This window comes from Lontra canadensis, unplaced genomic scaffold (assembly GCF_010015895.1).
Source record: "Lontra canadensis isolate GAN:19392208 unplaced genomic scaffold, GSC_riverotter_1.0 scaffold110, whole genome shotgun sequence".
NCBI classification, from domain to species: domain Eukaryota; kingdom Metazoa; phylum Chordata; class Mammalia; order Carnivora; family Mustelidae; genus Lontra; species Lontra canadensis.
The window spans coordinates 2882694-2904354 of NW_022631104.1; the positions used below are offsets into that span (position 1 = coordinate 2882694).

At 54.2% G+C, this 21661-nt stretch overlaps 1 protein-coding gene and 1 non-coding gene across 2 annotated transcripts; both read right to left on the minus strand.

The window, feature by feature from the left end:
- Positions 1 to 60: 60 nt before the first annotated feature.
- Positions 61 to 134, minus strand: TRNAI-AAU. Its single transcript has one exon. It is a non-coding gene; the product is annotated as a tRNA-Ile (tRNA).
- Positions 135 to 811: 677 nt separating this feature from the next.
- Positions 812 to 21273, minus strand: CTC1 (CST telomere replication complex component 1). Its single transcript, XM_032839824.1, is given in 24 exon segments — positions 812 to 1279; positions 1466 to 1592; positions 1724 to 1889; positions 2133 to 2197; positions 2289 to 2433; positions 2810 to 2829; positions 2831 to 2888; positions 3187 to 3361; positions 3457 to 3545; positions 4819 to 5012; positions 5274 to 5363; positions 5463 to 5787; positions 5930 to 6044; positions 6569 to 6695; positions 7151 to 7351; positions 7443 to 7620; positions 7738 to 7970; positions 8528 to 8656; positions 8785 to 9069; positions 11444 to 11588; positions 11910 to 12121; positions 12272 to 12509; positions 17397 to 17560; positions 21155 to 21273. Coding segments are annotated over 24 exon segments (3654 nt in total). The 5' UTR covers positions 21188 to 21273; the 3' UTR covers positions 812 to 1139.
- Between the last annotated feature and the right edge of the window lie 388 nt (positions 21274 to 21661).

A 21661-nucleotide genomic window follows, 5' to 3' on the forward strand; every position in this document is an offset into this window, starting at 1 on the left:
CTATAAACAGCAGGTACGCGCTAAAAAAACCCAAAATAGACAACCAAAAAGGATGGCTTGTGGCCCGTACGGGGATCGAACCCGCGACCTTGGCGTTATTAGCACCACGCTCTAACCAACTGAGCTAACCGGCCAGCTACAGAATATACCACCCTCAAATCTCTACAAATGATATTAGTAAAGTATAGATAGGCAAGACCACTTTCCCATCCACAAAGCTGCAATCCGAGAGCTTCCCAAATACAAACTGGAACTGATCCCTAAAGGTCAGGAAGGAATGTGTCTCTAAGAGGTGTGACTCGGATGTACCTCTTCAGCTAGCGAGCAGCCCCGGGGAAAGAAACACACCACCAGCCAAACGCATCATCACCCACAAATGCTCCCTCAACTCTTGATTCTGTGGGTTTGGTTTTGGAATTCCTGCTAGTCCGGGGGGGGGGGGGGGGGTTTGATCCTGGAACTGCCTCAGGCCTGGCCAGGGAGAAGCCCACAGCGCTGATTTGGGCTCCCCAGCACATGTGCCCTGGCTTCCTCCCAGGGCCCCCTAGAGCTTGGTGCTCCCCCCCTCTCCCACACCCCAGGGCAGCGTGCTGGACTTCCTGGGGCCCAGCCTTGCTGACACCACCTGGCCATGTTGTCTACCCTGCCCTCCACGCCCCAATTTCCTCCCTTTAAGGCCTAATTCTTGGTATCACTGCCCGACCAGAAGCCCCTCTCCAAACTGAATCTGGCACCAGCAACAAACAGCCAAGTGATGGGCTGGATGCCAGGAGGTCAGGAGGCCTGGGACCCTGAGAGAGGCACAAGCGAGATACATCACCAGAGCTTTATTGCGGGCCAAAAGGCCTGCCACAAACACCCCCAAAGGCAGAACCCAGGTACTCAGGGCCCCTCCTTTTGGGGCCAATACCCTGACCCCAACTAGAGAGGGACCATCAACAGCACCGTCATCTGCCCATCTCAACAATTTCCAGGCAACTGGCAACAGAATGGGAAGGACACGTCACAGAAGAGTAGCAGTTTCTGAATTTGGGGACCTGGGGTCCTGGTGCCATCACAGACCAGGAAAGGGCACAACGACGGGGAGGAGATGGGCTCAGGGCCTCAAGGCTTCCAGCAGGGCCCCACTGCCGTCCAGGTCAGCAGGACAAAGAAAAGGCTCCCAGAGAGCTGGCGTGCTTGGGCTCCTGGATAGAAAGGCAGGACAGTCGGATCTTGGGATTCACACGAGTCAGAAGAGTCCGCTCCCCGCACTGGAACCGCTGTAACTGAGGTGGCTCTGAGATGGGACGAGAGGAAAGAGATGGCCTGGGCATGTGGTTTGTTTGCCCGACCCACCGTTCTCTTCCCTGACTCCAGACACCCCCCACCGTTCTCCCCGACTCTAGACACCCTCCCATTGATCGATCGCACGTCCACCTTCCTCCTGGGACCCCTCTAGCCACGTACCCCGTCCCTCCCGTACCTAACGGGAAGACCATAGAGGGTTTCCTCTCAAGCTCAAAAGAAAGCACAACAGGCCGGAGAACAGAGAAGCTGGTACACAGTGTCCGGAGGAAGAGGGTCAAGGGCTCATCCACCTTGGCAGAAGACTGGAAGAGGAAACTGAAGATTAATCAGAATTCTAATTTTTTTTTTTTCTTCATAACTCAGATTCTTAAACTCTCTACCAAACCCCTTGGGAATCTGGGTTTCACAGTCCTACCTCCCAGCCCCATCTCACCTCAGGCTGGGCTCCAGGACCTGTAAATTGCAAGGCCACCTTTCCCGGCCCTCGGACAGACTCCAGGAGGGAAGTCCACTCACTGGGACACAGACCCAGTACTGTTGCCACGTGATGATTCCTACAGGTCACCACGGCTTCAGCAGTCCCATCCTCCACCAGGAGCCTGGGGGATGGAGGGGCCGCAGAGAAATAGAAACTTCCACGGCAGACCCAGGTGGCCAGGTGGCTCCAACATGCCTCCCTCCCCACCACTTCCCAGTATGACTCATTTGACTTTAACCCATTCACCCTCAAAGACTTACGAAGCCATTCCCGCAAGCCAGGAACTATGCCAACAACAGGCCAGCAGACAGACCACGTGATAGGGAAATAAATGGCGCAGCGGGTGCCCACCTTGTGCTCTCACCTGATGCTGGCCTGGCTTATAGATGTCTGTGTGGGGCAAGTGGAGCCCTGACGAGTGCACCTTCCCTGGGACAGAGACAGTGGTTGGAAAAACGCTCTGGGTCCCCTCACACCCGTCTGGACCCCTGCACCCCGCTCAGCCTGGGCCCTCCCATACCTGGGGACAGAGGCTGGTACAGTGAGCACACACCCACAGGAGCTGAAGGCTGAAGACGGAAACAATATGGCAAGAGGCACTGGCCTGGAAGGGGGGCCGGCCACCCTGCAGGAGTTCAGCCAGGAAGATGTGGGGCAGGGGAGCACTAGAGAGAGAGAGAGAGAAAGGAGTCAAGGAGAGCCAACTGTCCTGAAAGTGCGCGATGTCTGGCAGGACTGGGCAGGCACAGGGATGGGGATGGGTGTGAGTTCTGTGCTCTCCGGGAAGCCTCACGGCTTCGTTCTGAATCCCGACCTCTGACCACCCGTTATTCCTCAGGGGCCTAGAACATTACATCTTTCTGGGCAAAATAATGAGCATCAGGCATTTTCACCTGGGGCAGAGAGAGCCCTTCCGACTCAACTTGTTCTCCTAGGAGTGGAGAACACCAGTTAAAACGGCAAAAATCCCAAAGCTGGGACCACATGTAGGACGTGGGTGCGAGGATGTGAAGTGTGGGGAGGAGGGCCCAGGCCACTGACCTGATTGCGGTCTCGGGGGGGGAAACTCAGGACCTGCAGGTAAGTGGTCGGCCGGAAACAACAGTAAATATTGTGGAATCTGCAAGTGCAGGAGGCAGAGTGAAGAGGAGGGGAAAGAAGTCAATTTGAGGCAGGAGCTGCAGCCAGATCATAAGCTTAGACCCCCACTGCCACCTCCTTCCCCGGCAGGCTGCACCCTGGGCTAAGCAGAGGGAAAAATTAGGGCAGGAGCGGCCTGGAGCATCTCGTGAGAGCAGAGGGCACACACGTAAGGCTACACAGCGAAGTTCTATCAAAGAGGAGGTGTGAAAGCACAGTGGCGGGGCGGGAAGGAGAGCAGTGGGGAGAGGAAGCCAACCAGCGTCCCCGATTCTCACCTGGAAATCTTCTTCTCCAGCTGGCCGAAGTAGGCTCGGGCTCCTGGCAGGAGTCCTAGTGGGGGAGGTAAGTGTGGCTCTTTGATATAGATGTCTAAGTGTGGGCGGCATGGGCAGTCAGCGTCCTCCACGGCCACGGTCAGCTTCACAGATGCTCTCGAGGTCCGAGTGCCCCCTGCAGAAGTCCAGGGAAAGGGTAAGGGGCATCTGCCAGAACCCAGGAGTCCCATCACTCAACTTCACACCTTCCCCCAAAGGAGGCATCATTACCAGGCTTTGCCCAGAAAGGGGCCGGAAATGGCTCACACAGGCTCCGTGACAAGATCTCAGCTGAGAAAGACACCAGGCAACCGGCGGAGCTGTAGGGTCACAGAAGCACAGTGATAACAGGCGTCAGAAAGCAGAGACTGGAGAGGGGTCTGAGGGGCAAACAAAGGAGCTAAACCATCTGCCAGAACATCATCTAAACGTCCTAAAAAAAAAGCCTTGCCCTGCATTGTCATGCCCTAAAGGACAAGGGCAAGTGCCTGGGGGTGCAATCAGTTTAAGAGTCTGACTCGACTTTTGGCTCAGGTCGTGATCTCAGATCCAGATCGAGCCCTGCAGTGGGCTCCGGGCTCAGCGGGGAGTCTGCTGGGGATTCTCTCCCCTCTGCCCGCTCCCACCCCCGCAAACCCCCCACCCCCATCATGGGCTCAGGCACGCTCTCTTGCAAGTAAGTAAATAAATCTTAAGAAGGAAAAAAAAAAGCAACAGGCCTTATAGGAAAAACAGAGCCACAGCAGATCACTGAAAACCTACACCACGCCGTAAGCAGAGGCCTCACCCAGAGGCACAGCGGACATCACAGCTGCGGCCTACCACGGACAGCTTGGTATGCTGGCACTCATGCCCACGCCTGCCCATCATGGGTCCTTGGAAACAATCCTTTCTACTAGAGACATGTTTTGTAAAAATCACACATACAGGGGCACCAGGGCGGCTCAGTGGGTTAAATAAGCCTCTGCCCTCGGCTCAGGTCATGATCTCGGGGTCCTGGGATCGAGCCCCGCATCGGGCTCTCTGCTCAGCAGGGAGCCTGCTTCCCCCCTCTCTCTGCCTGCCTCTCTGCCTACTTGTGATCTCTCTTTCTGTCGAATAAATAAACAAAATCTTAGAAAAAAAAAAAAAGTAGTTAAAAATCACACATACAATCCAATAAGGCTTCTTCTTCTTTTTTTTTTTTTTAAACATAGGGGAAATCTGTGGCGTCTGAGCCTGCACTGGCAGCTGCCCTGAAAGGCCAAAACAGCCGCGCCTGCAGCCAGGAGCCAGCTGCTGCTTGCACTGAAAGGGAAGGCCCTTCTCTATAGATTCCAGCTTTGTCTTTTTTTTTTCTCTTCATACTTCCTTTCATTGCTATAGCTTTCCCTTCATTGTGAGAAACCTTGCTCGTGATCTTTTCAGAACACTGAGCTGCTAGGGGAAAACTCAGGCATGAAACACAGCTTCCTGGTCACGGGGACGTCATCCTCCTAGGAACTGAATCCCGACAAAGACACAGGCGCCGCGGCGGGGAGCGGACTGCTCACCAAGCCCCATGCCGGCGGGACAGCGCGGCCGCGGAAGCTGGAGAAGCCGGCGGACATTTACTTGCCACTGAGCAGGTCGTCCATCGAGGTCTTAGGCAGGGCCCTGCTGGTGTCCAGCACAGCCGGGACGTCCGGGCCGCTCTCGAGCTCCAGAGTCCACGCCTCCTGCACCGTGAGGCAGGACGCATAGCCGGCCAGCTCCAGCGGACGCTGTGGGATGCAGGATGGCCCGCCCTCCTCGAACAGCAGCGGGGTCTGCCGGGAACAGGAGGACAACCCTCTGAACTTGTCCTGCTCCGGGGGCGGGCTCACAGAACACAAGGACCTGATTTTGTTTGCTTCCTGGAGGATGGTGAGGGAAGCGCTTTACATTCAAACGGGCCTTCCATCTGCTCTAAATCTACCCTTCTTCTAGGACACGTAGACAGTAGCCAGGCACTGGCACTCCCTCTCCAGACCCCACGCCAAAAAAGCCTTCTGGGGCAGGGTGCGTGAAGGACTGAGTGGGGCACTCACAGGAGGGCCCGGAGCCACGAGTCGGTACACATGACCTGGGTGCAAGAACTCGAACCAGCGAACGGAGGAGCCCCGGAAGATTAAAAGAACCTGGGAGGGAGGGAGGAAAGAGGGAGGCAGGTGCTGGGGTCCCAGACAGGAGCTGGGGCACACGGCACCGGGCCTTAGATCCCTGCAGTCCCGGTTTACCTTCTGATCCTTGTTTTCCTCTCCTTTGGGCTCGGGTGGGCCCCACACAATCCCCTCCTTCCTCTGGGTGCCCCCAAGCCAGCTCCCCGATACGTGGAAACTGAGGAAGGGCTTGGGCACCTCTGGGTTAGCTCCTGGGGGGACACAAAAGTTCCTCTTCACCAGGGCCTCCTTGTGGGACAGCAAGAACAGTCGGCTCTGCTCTACATGGGGGCCATCTGGGAGGGTGGGCTCTGCCTGAGGTGGGACGGAGGTGGCCGAGTGCAGCAAAGGTCTGGGCACAGGCAGGATCAGGGCATCGGCCAGGAAGAACTGGATATAGACTCTGTTGGGAGAGACAAGGAGTAGGTTTCTTAGTGATGCGCGCCCTGGGCCCCATGGGTCCTCACACTCCACCGCCGCCACCAGGCCCTGCCCTGCCCTGCCCCTCAGAGACTCAGATGCGGCCACGACCACCGGGAGCCAACCTGGCCTGCTGCTTCTGGATGAAGCCTGTCATGTTCAGCTCCTTACAGGAAGGGAAGTTGCTTCTAACATTCCTCTCTATGACCAGCTGGAACTTCTCTGTCCGCACCAAGCAACCTAGAGAGAGAAAGTTCTCTGCTTTGACAAGAGGGATGGACAATGAAGGAGACTGCCCTGCAGGTCTCACCACCCGTCCCAGGCCTGAGCTGCTCCCCTAACACAACACAAAAGCCCAGACCTGAACCCCACCTCAGCGGGATGATATCTCTAAGGGAGAAACCATCCCAGCCATGCGTCCAATTCTGCCCCTGGTCTCCTAGGCTGAAAGACTCCGTGACATTCCTTTACAGGAACGCTCCTGTCCATAGGGCTCAGCAAGCTCAAACCAAGAAATGTCCTGCTGGCGTGCCCGCCCGCGGCTACGGTGGGAGAAATGAAGGTTGGGAGTTGGCGTTCCGGCTGGAGAAACTCTCGCTCCTTTTCTCTGCCCATACCGGGGTCCCAGACTTGTCCCAAAACTTGCGAATCAACATAGGCTACTTCAGCATTTCAAGAAAATCCTAGCGGGTGCCTCCTCCCCAAACCTCCTGTTCCGAAACCCTCCCCATCCTCCCCCTTCTCTCCACGTCCCAACTCCAAACCTATGAACCGGGAGTCAGTGACGGGCTGAGAGTGCTTGGCCAGGATGAGGCAGGGGAGAGAACCGGTTTTGTCCCGAAGTTGCAGACAGCCTTTATGAGATGAAGCCGCCAGGACCCCAATTAAAATCTGCAGGGAGACGAAGAACAAGGTAAGGTTACCATGCGCCAGATGCTGTGTTTAACGTTAGCTACAGAAGATACAGTCCCTGACCTGAAAGGACTTATGTTGGAGTGGGGAAGAGGGATATGAAAGGAATAGCCACGCATTCGCACGTTTAGTGGTGGCGGAGAGAGCATACGAACTGAGCTTAGAACCAGGAGACCATACGGGACCTCACAGGGTACTGTAAGGACTCTGCGTTTTCTCTTACGTACTCTGGAAGGAACCAGAAAAGGATTTAAAGCGAAACGGCTCTGTGAGCCCAGACCTTCCCTGTCTGCTGCAGGGAGAACGGATGGGGCGAGAAGAGACGGGGTGGTCTAGTTAGAGACTGTGCAGCCACAGCGACGGGGAAGGATGACGGTAGCGGCAGTGAGGGTGGCCAAGAGAGGAGGCCTGCGCGCCGCCTGCGCCCCACCTACCTGGGCTGGGTGGGAGGTGGCAGGTAGCAGAGTGAGCCAGGACCAGGACACTCGCTGATTGAGCTGGCAGCTGGTCAGATAAGAAGACTCCGGGAGGGGCAGGAGGGTCTTAGGGTCAAAGGCGGCCCAGGCCCTGCACCGGCCCTCATCTTTCAGGGTGGCCAGAGTAGGGAAAGAACAGGGGGTCTGCAGCCGCATGTACTGTGGGGGATGGAAGAGAAATCAGAGCTTGCGGCCGTGCGTCGCACAGGGCATGAGCTCCGCCGCCCCTGCTTCCCGCGCACGCTCGCACCTTCTGCAGCGGACAGTGATGCGGCTCCTCAAGGATCTCCTTGTGCGCATTCCGACGCATGCTGCCCGGTGGAGACAGGACATCCAGGACAGGAGCCAGGAGCTGCAGTCCCGGGCTGGGGTTCCCCGGAGTGGAGTGCTGCAGGAGCTGGTGGTGTCTCAGCATGTGGGGACACAGCCTGGGCCAGGAAGGGAAGCGCTCACGTGTCCCGAAGGGGGACGTGTCTGGCAGGATCCTGTTTCCCCAGCCCCTGGCCCCGCCAGCCCTTGCCCGCCCAGACCCCTGTCCTCCTCACTTGCCGGCCAGCTCCTCCAGGGCCCTGGTGGCCCACAGGTACAGGGGGAGGCCCAACTGGCGTTCCCATACCAGCTGCTCGAACAGGGAGGTCCCCTGGGCCTGGTAGAAAGACTGGGTCTCGGGCTTCTGACAAGAGAAGCCCCGCAGGAGAATGGCACCGTGGAGGCAGGGGGCGAGCACTGGCCTTCTGGTCCCTCCGCCCACTGACTGCAGGAGGTGAACATCCCGGAGCTGGAGAAAAGCAGAAAAGGTGGAAAAAGCAGAGGTGAAGTCCTCGGCTCAACGATCGCTGGGAGGGTTCCCTGCGGACTCCCACTGCCCGGTGCCTGGAGAAACAGCATTTCTCCCAGCGGGGCTTTCCTTCCAGCCCCCCTGCGCCATCCGCACAATGCATTCCCCCGTGGGAGGCCTTCATCTCCCACAAGCTCCACTCGTCTGTCCTGTGGGCCGGGAGGCTCTTGGCGGGTGAGGTGCCTCGACCCATCAGGCCGCCCGAGACCGTCCGGGCCCCACACCTGAGACTTGGCTCCAGCCTCTCCTCCTCCGGGTGGAAGCCCTTCCGGAAAGGAGGTGCTCCCGGGGCCCCAGCCTCTTCTCCTTCCTGACCTGAGCCCCCGTCCAAATTGTTGCTGGCACTAAGTATGCAACCCCTGCCCTCCAACACACACCTATTCTTTTCCTATTTTTGCTGAGGGAGATTCCACTGTTGAGGCTGGTGTGTACCGGGCCACAAAGGTAGGAGAAGCTGCCAAGCGCCTTTGTGTCCCCAGCCCTGACGCCTCACGTACCTCCAGGGAGACCCCCGGCCGCACCACCTTCCTCAGGCTGTGGAACTGCTGGTAGGCGAGGCAGAGCGCCAGCTGCCCATCCATCTCATAGAGGCCGGCCGGCTGGCTCAGCACGCCAGTGACCTTTCCCTGCAGAGAGGCCAAAGGTCCAGCTGGTCCCTCTTTCCTTCCTCTCTGGAGACCCGCACTTCCGGTTTCTCCTACCCTATCCACCCCTCCCCTCAAACCAAACTCTTGGATCTCTCCTTTTCACTCACCGAGTAGGATAAAAGCGTCGAGTGGCGGACAAGAGCCGGCTCCCCATCCCCATCCTGGGAGCTGCTGGGCACAGGGGGTGGCGCGGGGTCAGCCTCCAAGAGGGGCCCATCCAGCTCCAGCTCCAGCTCTCGCACACATTCCGGTTTCAGCGGCAGCAGGTGGGAGGAAGGACTGGTGGTCCACACGCGGTAACAGTGTCCACGGATTCTGACGACCCGCAGCGCTGTCAGCACATAGGACCTACCAGGCCAAAGGGCTCGGTGCCACACCAGCTGGGCGGGGATCTGGCTCGTGCGGGGGCAGGCAACACGGCATATGAGACGCTGCCCATGACACTGCCCCTCTGCCAGTCTCTCCCCATCGCGATCTGACCGCAACGACCGGCTCCTCTTGAGTTCTGCCTTGGCCTCTGCACGCACTGACAAGTCATTCTTACCCTTTCGGATCGCCTCCCTCTCACAGGCGATCCCAAATACCCCCCAGTGTTTCCCTCCGGACGTAAACCATCCCTACAACATCTTCCAAAATACAGAAACTTTCCACTCATGATGGCTGGCTTTTGCATTTCCCCATCCCACCCTGCAGCACACAAGTCACTTTCATCTATTGAACTGATACCTACGGGGTACATAGAGAGTTGGGAAGGGGACAGACATGAAAGAAATACAACAGTCTGGTCCCTCTCTCCCAGCCTATCTCAGCCCACCGGGGAACACAGATGCCAACTCACGTAGCGATGTGGAACTGCAGATGACCAAGTAAACAAAAACCACACACACTGGGCAAGGTTTCGGGGACAGACAGCTCAGGATGGGTGGGAATGAGCGGGTAGACCCAGTGGAAGAACTGAGGCCCGCACAGGGTCCTGAACGGCGTCTGTGGTTTGCCCAAGTTGGGGGCGGGGGGGACGATTCCAGCAGGAGCAGCAACACGAAAGCACTCAGAACTCAGATGAGTAACACTGGCTGGGATGGAGACGGACCACAGGACACAGAGACAGGAGAGCCAAGAGGAGGGGGAAAACCCAGCAATGAGCTGCTGAAGACTCGATTTTACAGGAAAATGAGAACCATCGAAGTATAGAGAGAAAACCAGCCGCAGACAGCAGGGTGTCATACGGACTGCAGAACGTGCTTGTTGAACGATTTCAGCACAAGGGGAAGAAGGACGGTTCCCAAATCTACCCTGTGGGGCGTACTCCTCCCACAGGCCCCACACAGCACGCTGCCGCTCGCAGGGGCTTCAAAGCCCACTGACCCAGGACACTCGAGCCTCATAGATCTCCACTTCTACCCCAGAACCAGGTGAGTCCTCGGCCGCCACCCCTCATCAAGACCTGCCTGACGGTTTCTGCTTGTGCGGAGCCAGGGCTCACCGGGGGTCTGACTCCAAGGGCCAGCAAACGCACAGCAGTGCTTCTGCTCGTCCCCCACTGCCCTCTGCTCTCAGACTCCGTCTCACCGGGACCGCAAGCATCACAGCCCCTCCTCCTGTATTCAGATGCCCCTTCCCTTCCTCTGTCTGAACGCCAGGATCTGCATGTGGACCGCGAGCCCTGCCTGTCTGGCCCCCCTGCGCCCCGAGGCCACTACAGCAGGTCACCAGGGCTCTGTGTCCTCTACTCCTCTTTGAAGACAAGAGCCCTACCTGAGGAGGTCAGACCCATGTCACCCAGTGCCAAGCCCTCTCCGGCGGGGCCCCGGTAACTGCTCAGCAGCCTCTCATCCCCTGCTGCCTGGCGTGGCAGTTACCCTGAACCAGGGTCCGGTCCTTCATTTCCAAGAGATGATGATCTCAGCTCCTCCATCACAGAAGACATCCCCTGGGCTCATCTAGGGTGACAGTATGTCTCCAATATGTCTGTAGCAGCCTACAAACACAGCAAGATCACTTCTCCCCTGAGCCAACTCCGCCCTGAGCAGCATTTCCACTGGGCTCGAGGAGACGTGCAAGGGTCTAATGCAAAGAAAATGCAGAAGCTCCTCTCTAGGTCGGGAGCAGAAATGAGACCAGAAACTGGGGTGGCTCCTAAGCATTTTCCGTTTTAGCATTTCCAGTTCCTTTACCCGCTCATCACTGTCACTCAAGCTTATGACACAGACAGACACAAGAATTCTCCCAGCGCTAATAAATGTCAGAGATCCCTTTTTGATACTCATATGAGACCCTTTTTCTCCTCTTTGTTTTGAATACTTCTGAAATGTTATTCAGATAATGATGTAAGTCATTAGACAACAGTGTAAAAATTAACGATTCTAAAATCGTACCAGTTGATGTAGAAAGAGTGAATAACAAAGTACCAAGTTTTTTAAAAAGTGCACATAGCCAAAAGAAAAAAAAAAGGGCTTGATAGTGCTGAGCTGGATAATTTTCTCGGTCATCCTGCTAATGCAGAGGAAAAACAAGTGATTCCGACAGGTTTTGCTCATCACCGACGACACGCAAGTCGTCTACTCAGATGAAGGGCATGACAGAAAGTGCGTTCCCTCCTTCCTGCGTGGGGGAGTAGCTCCCCCAGCAACGGCGCTGTCCCAGGCAACAGGGCCCCCGCCCCGGCCTCCTTTCCAATGTGGCCCTACTCTGACGTTCATCTCTCCTGCTAAGAGTCCTGACAGCTCCTCCACACCTCCACGACCCGACACTGACCCCCGTTCTCACCTGCACGACAATGGACACGTGGCTGCCAGCCGGGGAGCCGTCCCCGAGAGACAGGACAAAGTGAGCTTTCTTCTGACTCCTCACCAGGGCGCTCACTCGAACCAGCTTCCCAGCCAGGTTCGGCTGCACGCCTCTCAGCTTGCCCCTAAGAAGGGAAGAAACACAAGAGGGAAAAGACATTTTTATTTCCTTTTCCCCACATGCTTTCCCTTCTGCTGTAAATAAGCCAGCGGTAATTTAAAATTTCCCTAGCCCAAAGCTGTTATCCCAAAGACGTCCTTCACACTCTTCCTGACCTCAGATAAGGCAAACTTCCTTTGAAGACTCGCACTCAACATTTGAAGAGGCCCCATCATTCCCTTGACTCTGGTGGGAACACCCCATCATCCCCACTGCTCTCATGACTTTTCCCTCCCACCTGCCAGTTTCAATGCGCTCCATCCTCCCCGAGACGGGGGAGGATTACCTGTGTCTAAGTAGGCGGGAAGCAGTCTCTGGGTAGAGAACAGGGAGAGGGGTGGGGGGCCCTGGACTGGTGGTAGAGGGGCACACTGGCACCGGGGCACTCAAGAGCTCCAAGTGTCCTTCCCCGGATGCATTCCACCTGGCAGGAGGGAGGTAACTCCAATTGGGGAACAGGAAGAGACGGCCCAACCAAGACAGGTCCAGATCTATGAGCTAGAAAAGACCAAGAGCAAGGGTTACCCCGGGCCCTAGCATCCCACCCACCCTCCTCCACCTTTCTTCCCTTAGAGACTGAATTGCCTGGCTCCCTAGAGACCCTCCTTGTGAGGCTCGGAGACATCTGACCTCCGCCCTTCTACTCACCTCGCAGGTCAGGATACCAGTGTTATCTTTCACATAGACATCTCCTTTCCTGCACTCTTGTTCCAAGTCCCCCGAGAGGTCTGTGAGCGTCCCTAAGAGTAACAGCCGCTCCCGGGGCAGAGGAGTTCCATTTGGTCCAGCCCCTTGGGCCCAAGCCTGGTACGTACTACTGCTCCAGGACAGGTGGCTGCAGCACGGGAGGTTCTGGTGGGTCTTGAGGTCCTGTACTGAGACAAAGCTGCAGAGGGAAGGAAGCAGAGGTCCTGCAAAGCTGCCTCCAAGCCTAGGACACTACCCTCAACCCCAACAAGTTCCCCCAAAGCCCAAGGAAAGATCAATGGAAAACACAGACTAAGAGGGGAGTTGGACTGAAGGGCAAGAACTTTAGGGCTAAGAGGCTAAGGAAATGAGCACGAGATCTAAGTCCAAGAACTGGCAGTACCTACGGAAGGGAGGAAGAAAGTGCTGAGTGAGACTCTGAACAAGACGGTGCCACAGAGAGGACCCAGAGAAACGAAGGCGTGGAGCAGGAGCCTGGGGGAATGAGCGTGGGGAGAACACTTGACCACACTCAGCTCCCCTGACAGCATCTCGGCTCTCAGCTCCACAGAGAACCCCGATGGGCCACTAGAGCATGTGCCAACAGCTCGACCTCAGCGGCCCCAGCCAGGCTTTCTTCCTAGTCTGGGATATCACAGAACTCGAGACCGGGGGTCAGGGTGGGGGAGGAAGCAGGCTGAGGTGGGAGTCCATATCAAGAGCGCCCAAATCTCCAGAGATGCCTGAGATCAGCCATTCCCCAGGCAAGCCTCCCTGCCAGTGGCGAGGTGCAGCACTGAGAACGTGGTAACCGCAAATTTTCCAAAGCTGCGATGGATTCACATCTACGATCCCTTTATTCCGCACACACTTGCCTTCTCATGTCTTCGGAACTGTCACAACTTACCCTGCTCTCTATGCCCGTGAATGTCGCCCCCGTTAGAGCACTAACAGCTGGGAGCGCCGTCCCGGGTGGCCCACTCCCCGTCCACATCTGCTTCATACTTTCCCCAGGGGCTTCGGACGATATAAATAGCAAAGATGGAGACTAGCATCTCCATCCGGAGTCCTGGCTACGCACACGTTATACTGGGTCCGTTCACGCTCAGTAACGCACTGAAGCTTCACCCAAAACCCCTGTGAACATCACCAATGAGGAAACGTCCAGAGGTCAGGTACACGGTGGTGTGGGTGGCAAAGCCAGGGGGGTCTCACTCAAAAGTCCATGTTCTTTCCCTGTTTCTCTACTTCTCTAAAGGCCCAGGACAAAGCCGCTGGAGAGTGCCTTCTTTCCCCTAGGCACCTTCAGCACAGAAAATAGTAAGGACATGGGTCACTTGTCCCGGATTCTTCAGAGGTCTAGGTCAGGAAACTGAAGCTGAGAACTTGGAATCCTTGCATTTGTCACTGATCTCCAACTTTCAACGTGCAGCACACTGCCCGGCACACAGCAGGCACTCCACGAGGAAGGGAAACACGGATGAATAAAATCTTTGGACCCATCAAATAACTCCTATTCTAGCCTCGCCCACCCTACTTTAAGCACTACTCACTTCAACACATCGTGCCTTCTAGTTTACATTCATCTTGAAGAACGGGAAGCTTATTTACAAAGATTCCTTTCAGGAACCTTTTCTAACAGTTTCCGACTTACCGTTTTCCCACCATTCTAGTAATGCCCAAATCTGGAGAGATCTGGACCTTTCTTTCTCGGATTAGACGGTGATCATAGAGGCCACTGGGCACATACTCAGGCACCCATGGGAGACGAACCCTGCTGCATGAGGCTTCACGGCAATCGCAACCTTCTCGACCACGACTAATCTATAGGTAGCTCTCTGTCCCACGTGGCAGGACGGTTTTTTAACGAGATTTCACTGTGTCTACATAAATAACGTATTTAATCCTGATAGTTAGGTATGTGGACAAGCACTGAGGGAAACGGAGGAAAACCTGCAGCCAGTGAAGTAGAATGAGAAAAGCTACATAGGAGGAAAAGACAAAGGCCCCTAGGTAGGTGTGTACAGAGAAATTACTTTGGGATTGAAATATCATTAACTATCCATCAAATACACACAAAACCCACTTTTGTAACAAGATAAATAGCAGATCTGGAAATGGTTCAGGACACAGATGCACACGGCCCCGTGTGTCCTCTGGCACACGTCTGCAGTTGCGACGGCACCTGTGGACCCGATGAGCCCGCACCTCCCTTCAGGACACCAGGTGCTGCCGGAGAAGGGGAGGAACCCACCGACCACATCAGGACGGAGCACAGAGGAGACGCCACTACATCTGTAATGTTTTACTTCTGGTAAAAAAGAATTGAGGCAACTACGGCAAACGGTAAGGTTTTTACAAGCTGAGCACTGAGTCTGGACTGCACACAGGGTGAGCACGTGCACTGCTGAATTTGGAGGGCTTTCACGTTCACAGTGAAGGCAGCAGTGAGTCGGTCGAGTCTGGTGCAGCAGCACTTTGAGTCACCATTGTTGTATAACGGCGTCCACGGATGAGCAAAGTACCCAGAATTCTGAAAACGACGTTTTGGATAACACAGAGTACAATGAAGCTGTCTTTTCAGCAAAGATCCTTTGCCTCTACTGACAGAGACAGACTGCGGGGCCGAGTGAATGCTGCACGGCCACATGCAGTGTAAGTCCAGGGAAAAGCATCCCAAGCTCGCATAGGGTTGCGAAATGCCTAATTCAACAAAGCTAAACAGACTTGTGCCTTTTTACTTTTCAGAGGATCAATGGTGACACACAGACTCCCAGAATGCCATGCGGCAGGTGGAATGAACGAGCTAGAGCTCCCGACAGGAGGAAGTCTCTACTTCCAGAAAGTCAGGAGGTGAGCCAGACTCTACGGGACTCGGCTCAGGGGTGGGCACACACGTACAATAAAAAGACAAAGAGAAGGGCCTAATCCATCTCAATCTCGAGGTAACTACTCCGTGACTCAGCAAGGGCACTGCAAGGTAGGTATTTACCCAAAGGGTGCAAAAATAGAGATTCAAAGGGGCACCTACACCCCAATGTTTACAGCAGCATTATCAACAACAGCCAAACTGCAGAGAGACCGGATGCCCACTGACACACGAATGGATAAAGATATATATATATCTTTATCACCACCATATATATGTGGGGTGTGTGTGTGTATGTGGAGGTGGTCACATGCGCGGGCGCGCGCACGCACACACACACACACACACACACAGGAATACTACTCATCCATCAAGAAGAATCAAATCTTGCCATTTGCAATGACGTGGATAGAGCTAGAGTGTATTAGGCTAAGTGAAATAAGTCAGAGGAAGACAAATACCATATGATCTCACTCATATGTGGAATTTAAGAAAGAAAACAGATGAATGTAAGGGAAGGAAGAAAACATAAAGAGCCAAATAAACCGTAAGAGACTCTTAGCAATAGAGAACAGGGGCACCTGGGTGGCTCAGTGAGTTAAGCCTCTGGTTTTGGCTCAGGTCATGATCCCAGGGTCCTGGGATCGAGCCCCGCATCGGGCTCTCTGCTCAGCAGGGAGCCTGCTTCCCCCTCTTTCTCTGCCTGCCTCTCTGCCTACTTGTGATCTCTGTCTGTCAAATAAATAAATAAAACCTTAAAAAAAAAAAACAATAGAGAACAAACTGAGGGGGGATGGAGGGAGAGGAGTGGAGGATGGGCTAGACGGGTGATGGGGATTAAGGAAGACACTTGCTATGATGAGCACTGGGTGTTGTATGTAAGTGATGAATCATTGAATTCTGCTCCTGCAACCAACACTGCACGGTGTGTTAACTAACTACAATTTAAATAAATATCTGGAAAGGAAAAATAAGTAACTAAATAAAATTAAAATGTTAAGCCAAGGGGCGCCTGGGTGGCTCAGTGGGTTAAGCCTCTGCCTTTGGCTCAGGTCATGGTCTCAGGGTCCTGGGATAGAGCCCTGCGTGGGGCTCTCTGCTCAGTGGGGAGCCTGCTTGCCCCCCTCTCTCTGCCCGCCTCTCTGCCTACTTGTGATCTCTCTCTCTGTCTCTGTCAAATAAATAAATAAAATCTTTAAAAAAATAAATAAATTAATTAAAAAATAAATAAATAAAATGTTAAGCCAAGGGGCACCTGGGTGGCTCAGTGGGTTAAGCCTCTGCCTTCAGCTCAGGTCATGATCTCGGGGTCCTGGGATCGAGTCCTGCATTGGGCTCTCTGCTCCACAGGGAGCCTGCCTCTCTGCCTACTTGTGATCTCTGTCTGTCAAATAAATAAACAAAATCTTTAAGAAAAAAAAAAAAAAAAGTTAAGCCAAAACGCTATGTTTTAACTAACTGGAATTAAAATAGCAACTTAAGGGGTGCTTGGGTGGCTCAGTCGGTTAAGCATCAATTTTTTTTTTTTTTTTAAGATTTTGTTTATTTATTTGTCAGAGAGAGAGAGAACGCACACAAGTGGGGGAGCAGCAGGCAGAGGTTCAAGAACCAGGCTCCCTGCTGCAGGACTGGATCCCAGGACCCTGGGATCATTACCTGAGCCGAAGGCAGACGCTTAACTGAGTCACCCAGGTGTCCCAAGCATGGACTCTTGATTTTGGCTCAGGTCATGATCTCAGGGTTGTGAGATCAAGCCCCGAGGCTCCTGCAAGGGATGGAGCCTGCTTAGGTTCTCTCCCTATCTCCCTCTGCACCTCTGCCCTCTCTCTCCCTCCCTAAGAAAAGATAATAATAAAAAATAAAAATAAAAACTTAAAAAAAAAAATACACCCCACATCGGAAACAGTGGTTACTTCTATGAGGTCAACAGGTTCTTTTCACAGGACTTTCGGAGCCTTGATATGTTAATAAGCCTGTGACTTTCCTAGAAAAGCTTGTAATATCATATCCAATGTGTCTCAAACTTATTTGGCCATGGAATCCTTTTCTTACAGTACTTTATCAATACTGCCTTCCTCAAAAAAAAAAAAATATATATATATATTGCCTTCCTCCCCTTAGAACCTTGCCCCTCGTGCTTCTCATTTTCCCCTGGTTAACTCTAGGTCCTTCTTCAGTCCCAAAGTTAACCTCCTCCCGAACCCCTCCGCACCTTACCTGTAGCTGAGGGGCAGGGGAAAGCCCTGGTTCTTTCCCTGGGACAACCAGCTGGTCTTCACACAGTCAATTACCGACTGAGTCAACTGCGCATCAGGCTCACTGCCAGCCGGACACAGGGTCTCCTGGATGAAGGTCTGGGCAGCCTCCAACCAGGCTTGCTCCTGAGGAAAGGGAATCTAGTTAAAACACCTTCCTAACCACGCTGCCCCCCAGTGAAATTCTGGGAATAAAGTAATAGAAAAAGAAATCCAGAGGACACGTAAATAAACAGTACTGGAGTTTCGAACTTGGAAGAAACCTTAGAAGACTTAGCCCGGTCAGTCTTCAGACCGCTGGCCATCCTGCTGTGGTCTTCCCTGTTTCTCTCGTAAGTACCCCGTGAGGGGCGCCTGGGTGGCTCAGTCGTTGAGCGGCTGCTTTCGGCTCAGGTCATGATCCCAGGGTCCTGGGATTGAGCCCCATGTCGGGCTCCCTGCTCCGCGGGGAGCCTGCTTCTCCCTCTCCCACTCCCCCTGCTTGTGTTCCCTCTCTCACTGTCTCTGTCAAATCAATAAATAAAATCTTAAAAAAAAAAACAAACAGTAAGTACCCCATGATAACCAAGTGCACCGCGGGAGCAGTGTGGGTGCTCCCACACCTTCCTCTAGCAGACCCGTACCACTACTTAACATGCCCAACTGGAATACATACTGCCCCGCAATTCCTTCTCTGTCCCCGGCACCATGCTGCTCCCTTCCTGGAGCTCCCACAGCACCCTGCACGTACTTCCATAGACAGCCAACGACCATCACATCCAGTGCTGTCCTGTCCCATCTTATGTGGGGTGCGCTTCTAGAGCTAACAAGTTGAAACATCCTTTAAGTTGCTCATACATAGGACACAATACTATACAGTAATGTGTACACGTAAGCGTAAATACACCGAATTATACACAGTATGTGAAACAACACAGGTAGACAACAGTCTCTAATCACTCCTTTCCATAGTCCTGTACACACATCTGAGTTCCCGTGAGCTCAATCAACGTAAGACGCAATCCCATGGATGTGTTTTCTGTTCTGTCTTCAGCTGAGACACAGACTTCCTAAGGAGGACATGAGCCACACTTATATACTGGCCACACATTCTGGACACATAGGCGCCTCGTGACACAGCTAGCTAGCTCTAGAGAAGGGGACCAGTTTGGCCTACTTCCAACGCTAGACTGGTTTATTTTAAAATTCTGACAGGGGCACCAGGGTGGCTCAGTTGGTTAAGCAGCCAACTCTTGGTTTTGGCTCAGGTCCTGATCTCAAGGTCCCGAGATTGAGTCCCCTCTCCCCAAGTCGGCTTGAGACTCTCCTTCCCTCCCCCCACCCCACCTCCGTGATGGCAGGTATGCTCTCTCCCTCTCTCTCAAATAAATAAATCTTTAAAAGAGATCATAAAATTCTGACACCGTTCAATAGTACTGAGGGCTAAGTCTTTCATCCTTCTTGATCCCCAGTGATAATGCTAAACCATTACAGCTCACTCCCTGTCCCTCCAACGCCCTTCTATTAGCCTTCTGCTCAGTCCTCCACATTTGCTCAATCTTTAGCACCTTTTTTTTTTTTTAAAGATTTTATTCATTTATTTGACACAGAGAGAGAGAGAGACCACAAAAAGGCAGGGAGGCAGGCGGGGCGGGGGGGGGGGGAAGCAGACTCCCCGCTGAGCAGAGAGCCGGATGTGGGGCTCGCTCCAAGACTCTGAGATCATGACCTGAGCTGAAGGCAGAGGCTTAAACCACTTAGCCTCCCAGGCGCCCCTCAATCTTTAGCATCTTGACAGACCTGTCTTCAGGTTCTCTGTATCTCAGTGACCTTGTGAACAGCTCTATCACTAAACTTCACCTTCACTCCACCTAGCCAAACACGGTCACCCAGGGTCACGGTTATCAAAACTGGACTAGGTCAGAGCACCTGGGTGGCTCAGTCCGTACAGCACACAACTCTTGGTCTCAGGGTTGTGAGTTTAAGACTCACGTTGGGTGTGGAGATTGCTTAAAAAGGAAATCTTCCCCCCCAAAATTGGACCACGTCATCATTCAGCACTGCCTCCGCGACATAATGAGAGCCTCACCCAGACTCTGACTTTGTCTTCTCTCTAGCTCCTGAGGGTCTGTCCACCCCTTGGCACATGGCGTACTACTATTTTTCAGTGTGGTGTCACTGTCTCAGAATTCATGGATCTCATCTACTGAGTCAGAATCCTGGCAGGAGTGGGGGACCCAGGAGTCTGTATTTTAAAGATTTATTTATTTAGAGAGAGTGCATGTGTGCAAGCAGGGGGAGGGGCAGAGGGATGGGGGAGAATCTCAAGCAGACTCCCGGCTGAGCACAGAGCCCAACTCGGGGTTCGATCCCAGGACTCTGAGATCATGACCCGAACTGAAACCAAGAGTGCGATGTTTAACTGAGTGGGCCACCCAGGAGCTCCAGGAGTCTGTATTTTATTTAATTTTTTAAAAAAGATTTTCCATTTATTTGAGAGAGAGAGAGATAGCACAAGCGGGGGAGGGGGAGCGAGAGAGGGAGAAGCAGGTTCCCCACTGAACAGGGAGCCAGATGTGGGGCTTGATCCCAGGACCCCAAGATCATGACTCAAGCCAAAGGCAGATACTTAACCCACTCAGTCACCCAGATGCCCCAGAAGTCTGTATTTTAAATAAGCTTCCCAGATCACACTGATAAAAACTGAAGTCTGAGAACACTGTACACTTTCCCCTCGGTGATGTCTGCCACGGGATGTCCTTACTGGCCATCCACAGAAGCTCCTTTAGTTGAGAACTCTCTCTCTCTCTCCCTATCCATCTGCCTACCAGATTCTCCACCTGGCCAACCTACAGGCATCACACATTCCCAACACTGACCTTTAAAAACAAAACAAAAACAAAGCAAACCCACTCCTTCCAACGCTTACTAATCAGCAAACAGCATCCTCAACCCAGTAATTCTACCCTGAAGTTCGAAGTCCTCCTTTAATGCCTTTCTTTCCATACCTAAGTCCTTTAGATTCTACCTCCTTAATATAATTTTTTAACCGTCTTCACTTCTGGAACCTCAGCACTGCTGCCGTGGTCGAGGTCCCCATTCCCTCTCACTACTTCCCAACCACAGCCTTCTAACCGGTCCTTTCTACACTGCTGCCCCAAGGAAACGAAATCTCAAATCTCATCCCATCGCTGTTCTGCTTAAAAGCCCTCAGGAACTCCCCGTTATGCTCAGGTTCAAGTCGCTGTGGAGCGAGATGCACGAAGACCGTCAGCCGTCACCCCTGCATCACCACCCCGCAACCGAACTTGGATTTTGCAAAGACACCTGTTCTCTCTCCTGCCTCTGAACGTGTTTTCCCTCCGCCTAGAAACCTCTTTCAGCGCTTTTCTGCCTGCCTAAGCCGCACACGCACTTCGAGTCTCAGACGCTGTCCTTGTTTACCGTTATCCCCGTCCCTCCAGCTGCGTCAGGGGCCCCACGGTTCGCCATTAGCCCGCCCGCGGCTTCCCACCCGCTGGAAGCCCGGAGAGGGGGCGGAGACGCGTCTAAGCCTCGCAGCGGGCGCCGCAGACACCAACAAATGCATTCGCAGGACCCGCGACGGTGGAAGGACGAACAGCCTCGCGGGCCACCCCCTCGCCCGGGCGCGGCCAGCGAAGGCAGTGAGGCCAAGAAGCAAGGGGGAGGGAACGGGACCAGAAGGAAAAACGGGGACGAGGGTCGGACAAGCGCACTCACGGAGTCGGGAGCCGGAGCCGGGTCGGCCTCCATGATGCGCCCGAGGCGACGCCCTGAGAGAGCCCGCGAACAGCCGCTGCGCCGGGGCTCACGGGAAGGCCGCTCGGTGACGTCATCGGTGGGCGCGGCCGCGGCTGCGCCTCCGGCTCCTCCCACCGGCGTCTTCCGGCCTCCTGGGCGCGGAGGTGGGCGCAGCTACCGCGGCAGCCTTCCCGACTCCTGCACCTCCGCTTCCTTCCGAGATGACTTCCTGTCTGGCATCCCTGGCACGGGGAGGAGCCGGGGACGCTCGGGAGCCTGAACACAGCCGCCCTGGTTGGTCGCTCCTGAGCATCTTCCCATCTCCCCGATCTTGCCAAGCAGAGAGACGTGCCTCCTTCATGCTACAGGAGCACGTCATTCCTGCTTGCGTTCTGGCCTTAGACTCCTTGCTGGGATCATCTATTTCCCCACCAGACCCTGAGTACCAAGAAGCGCTCCCCTGTTTATTATATTTATCTTTGTAGG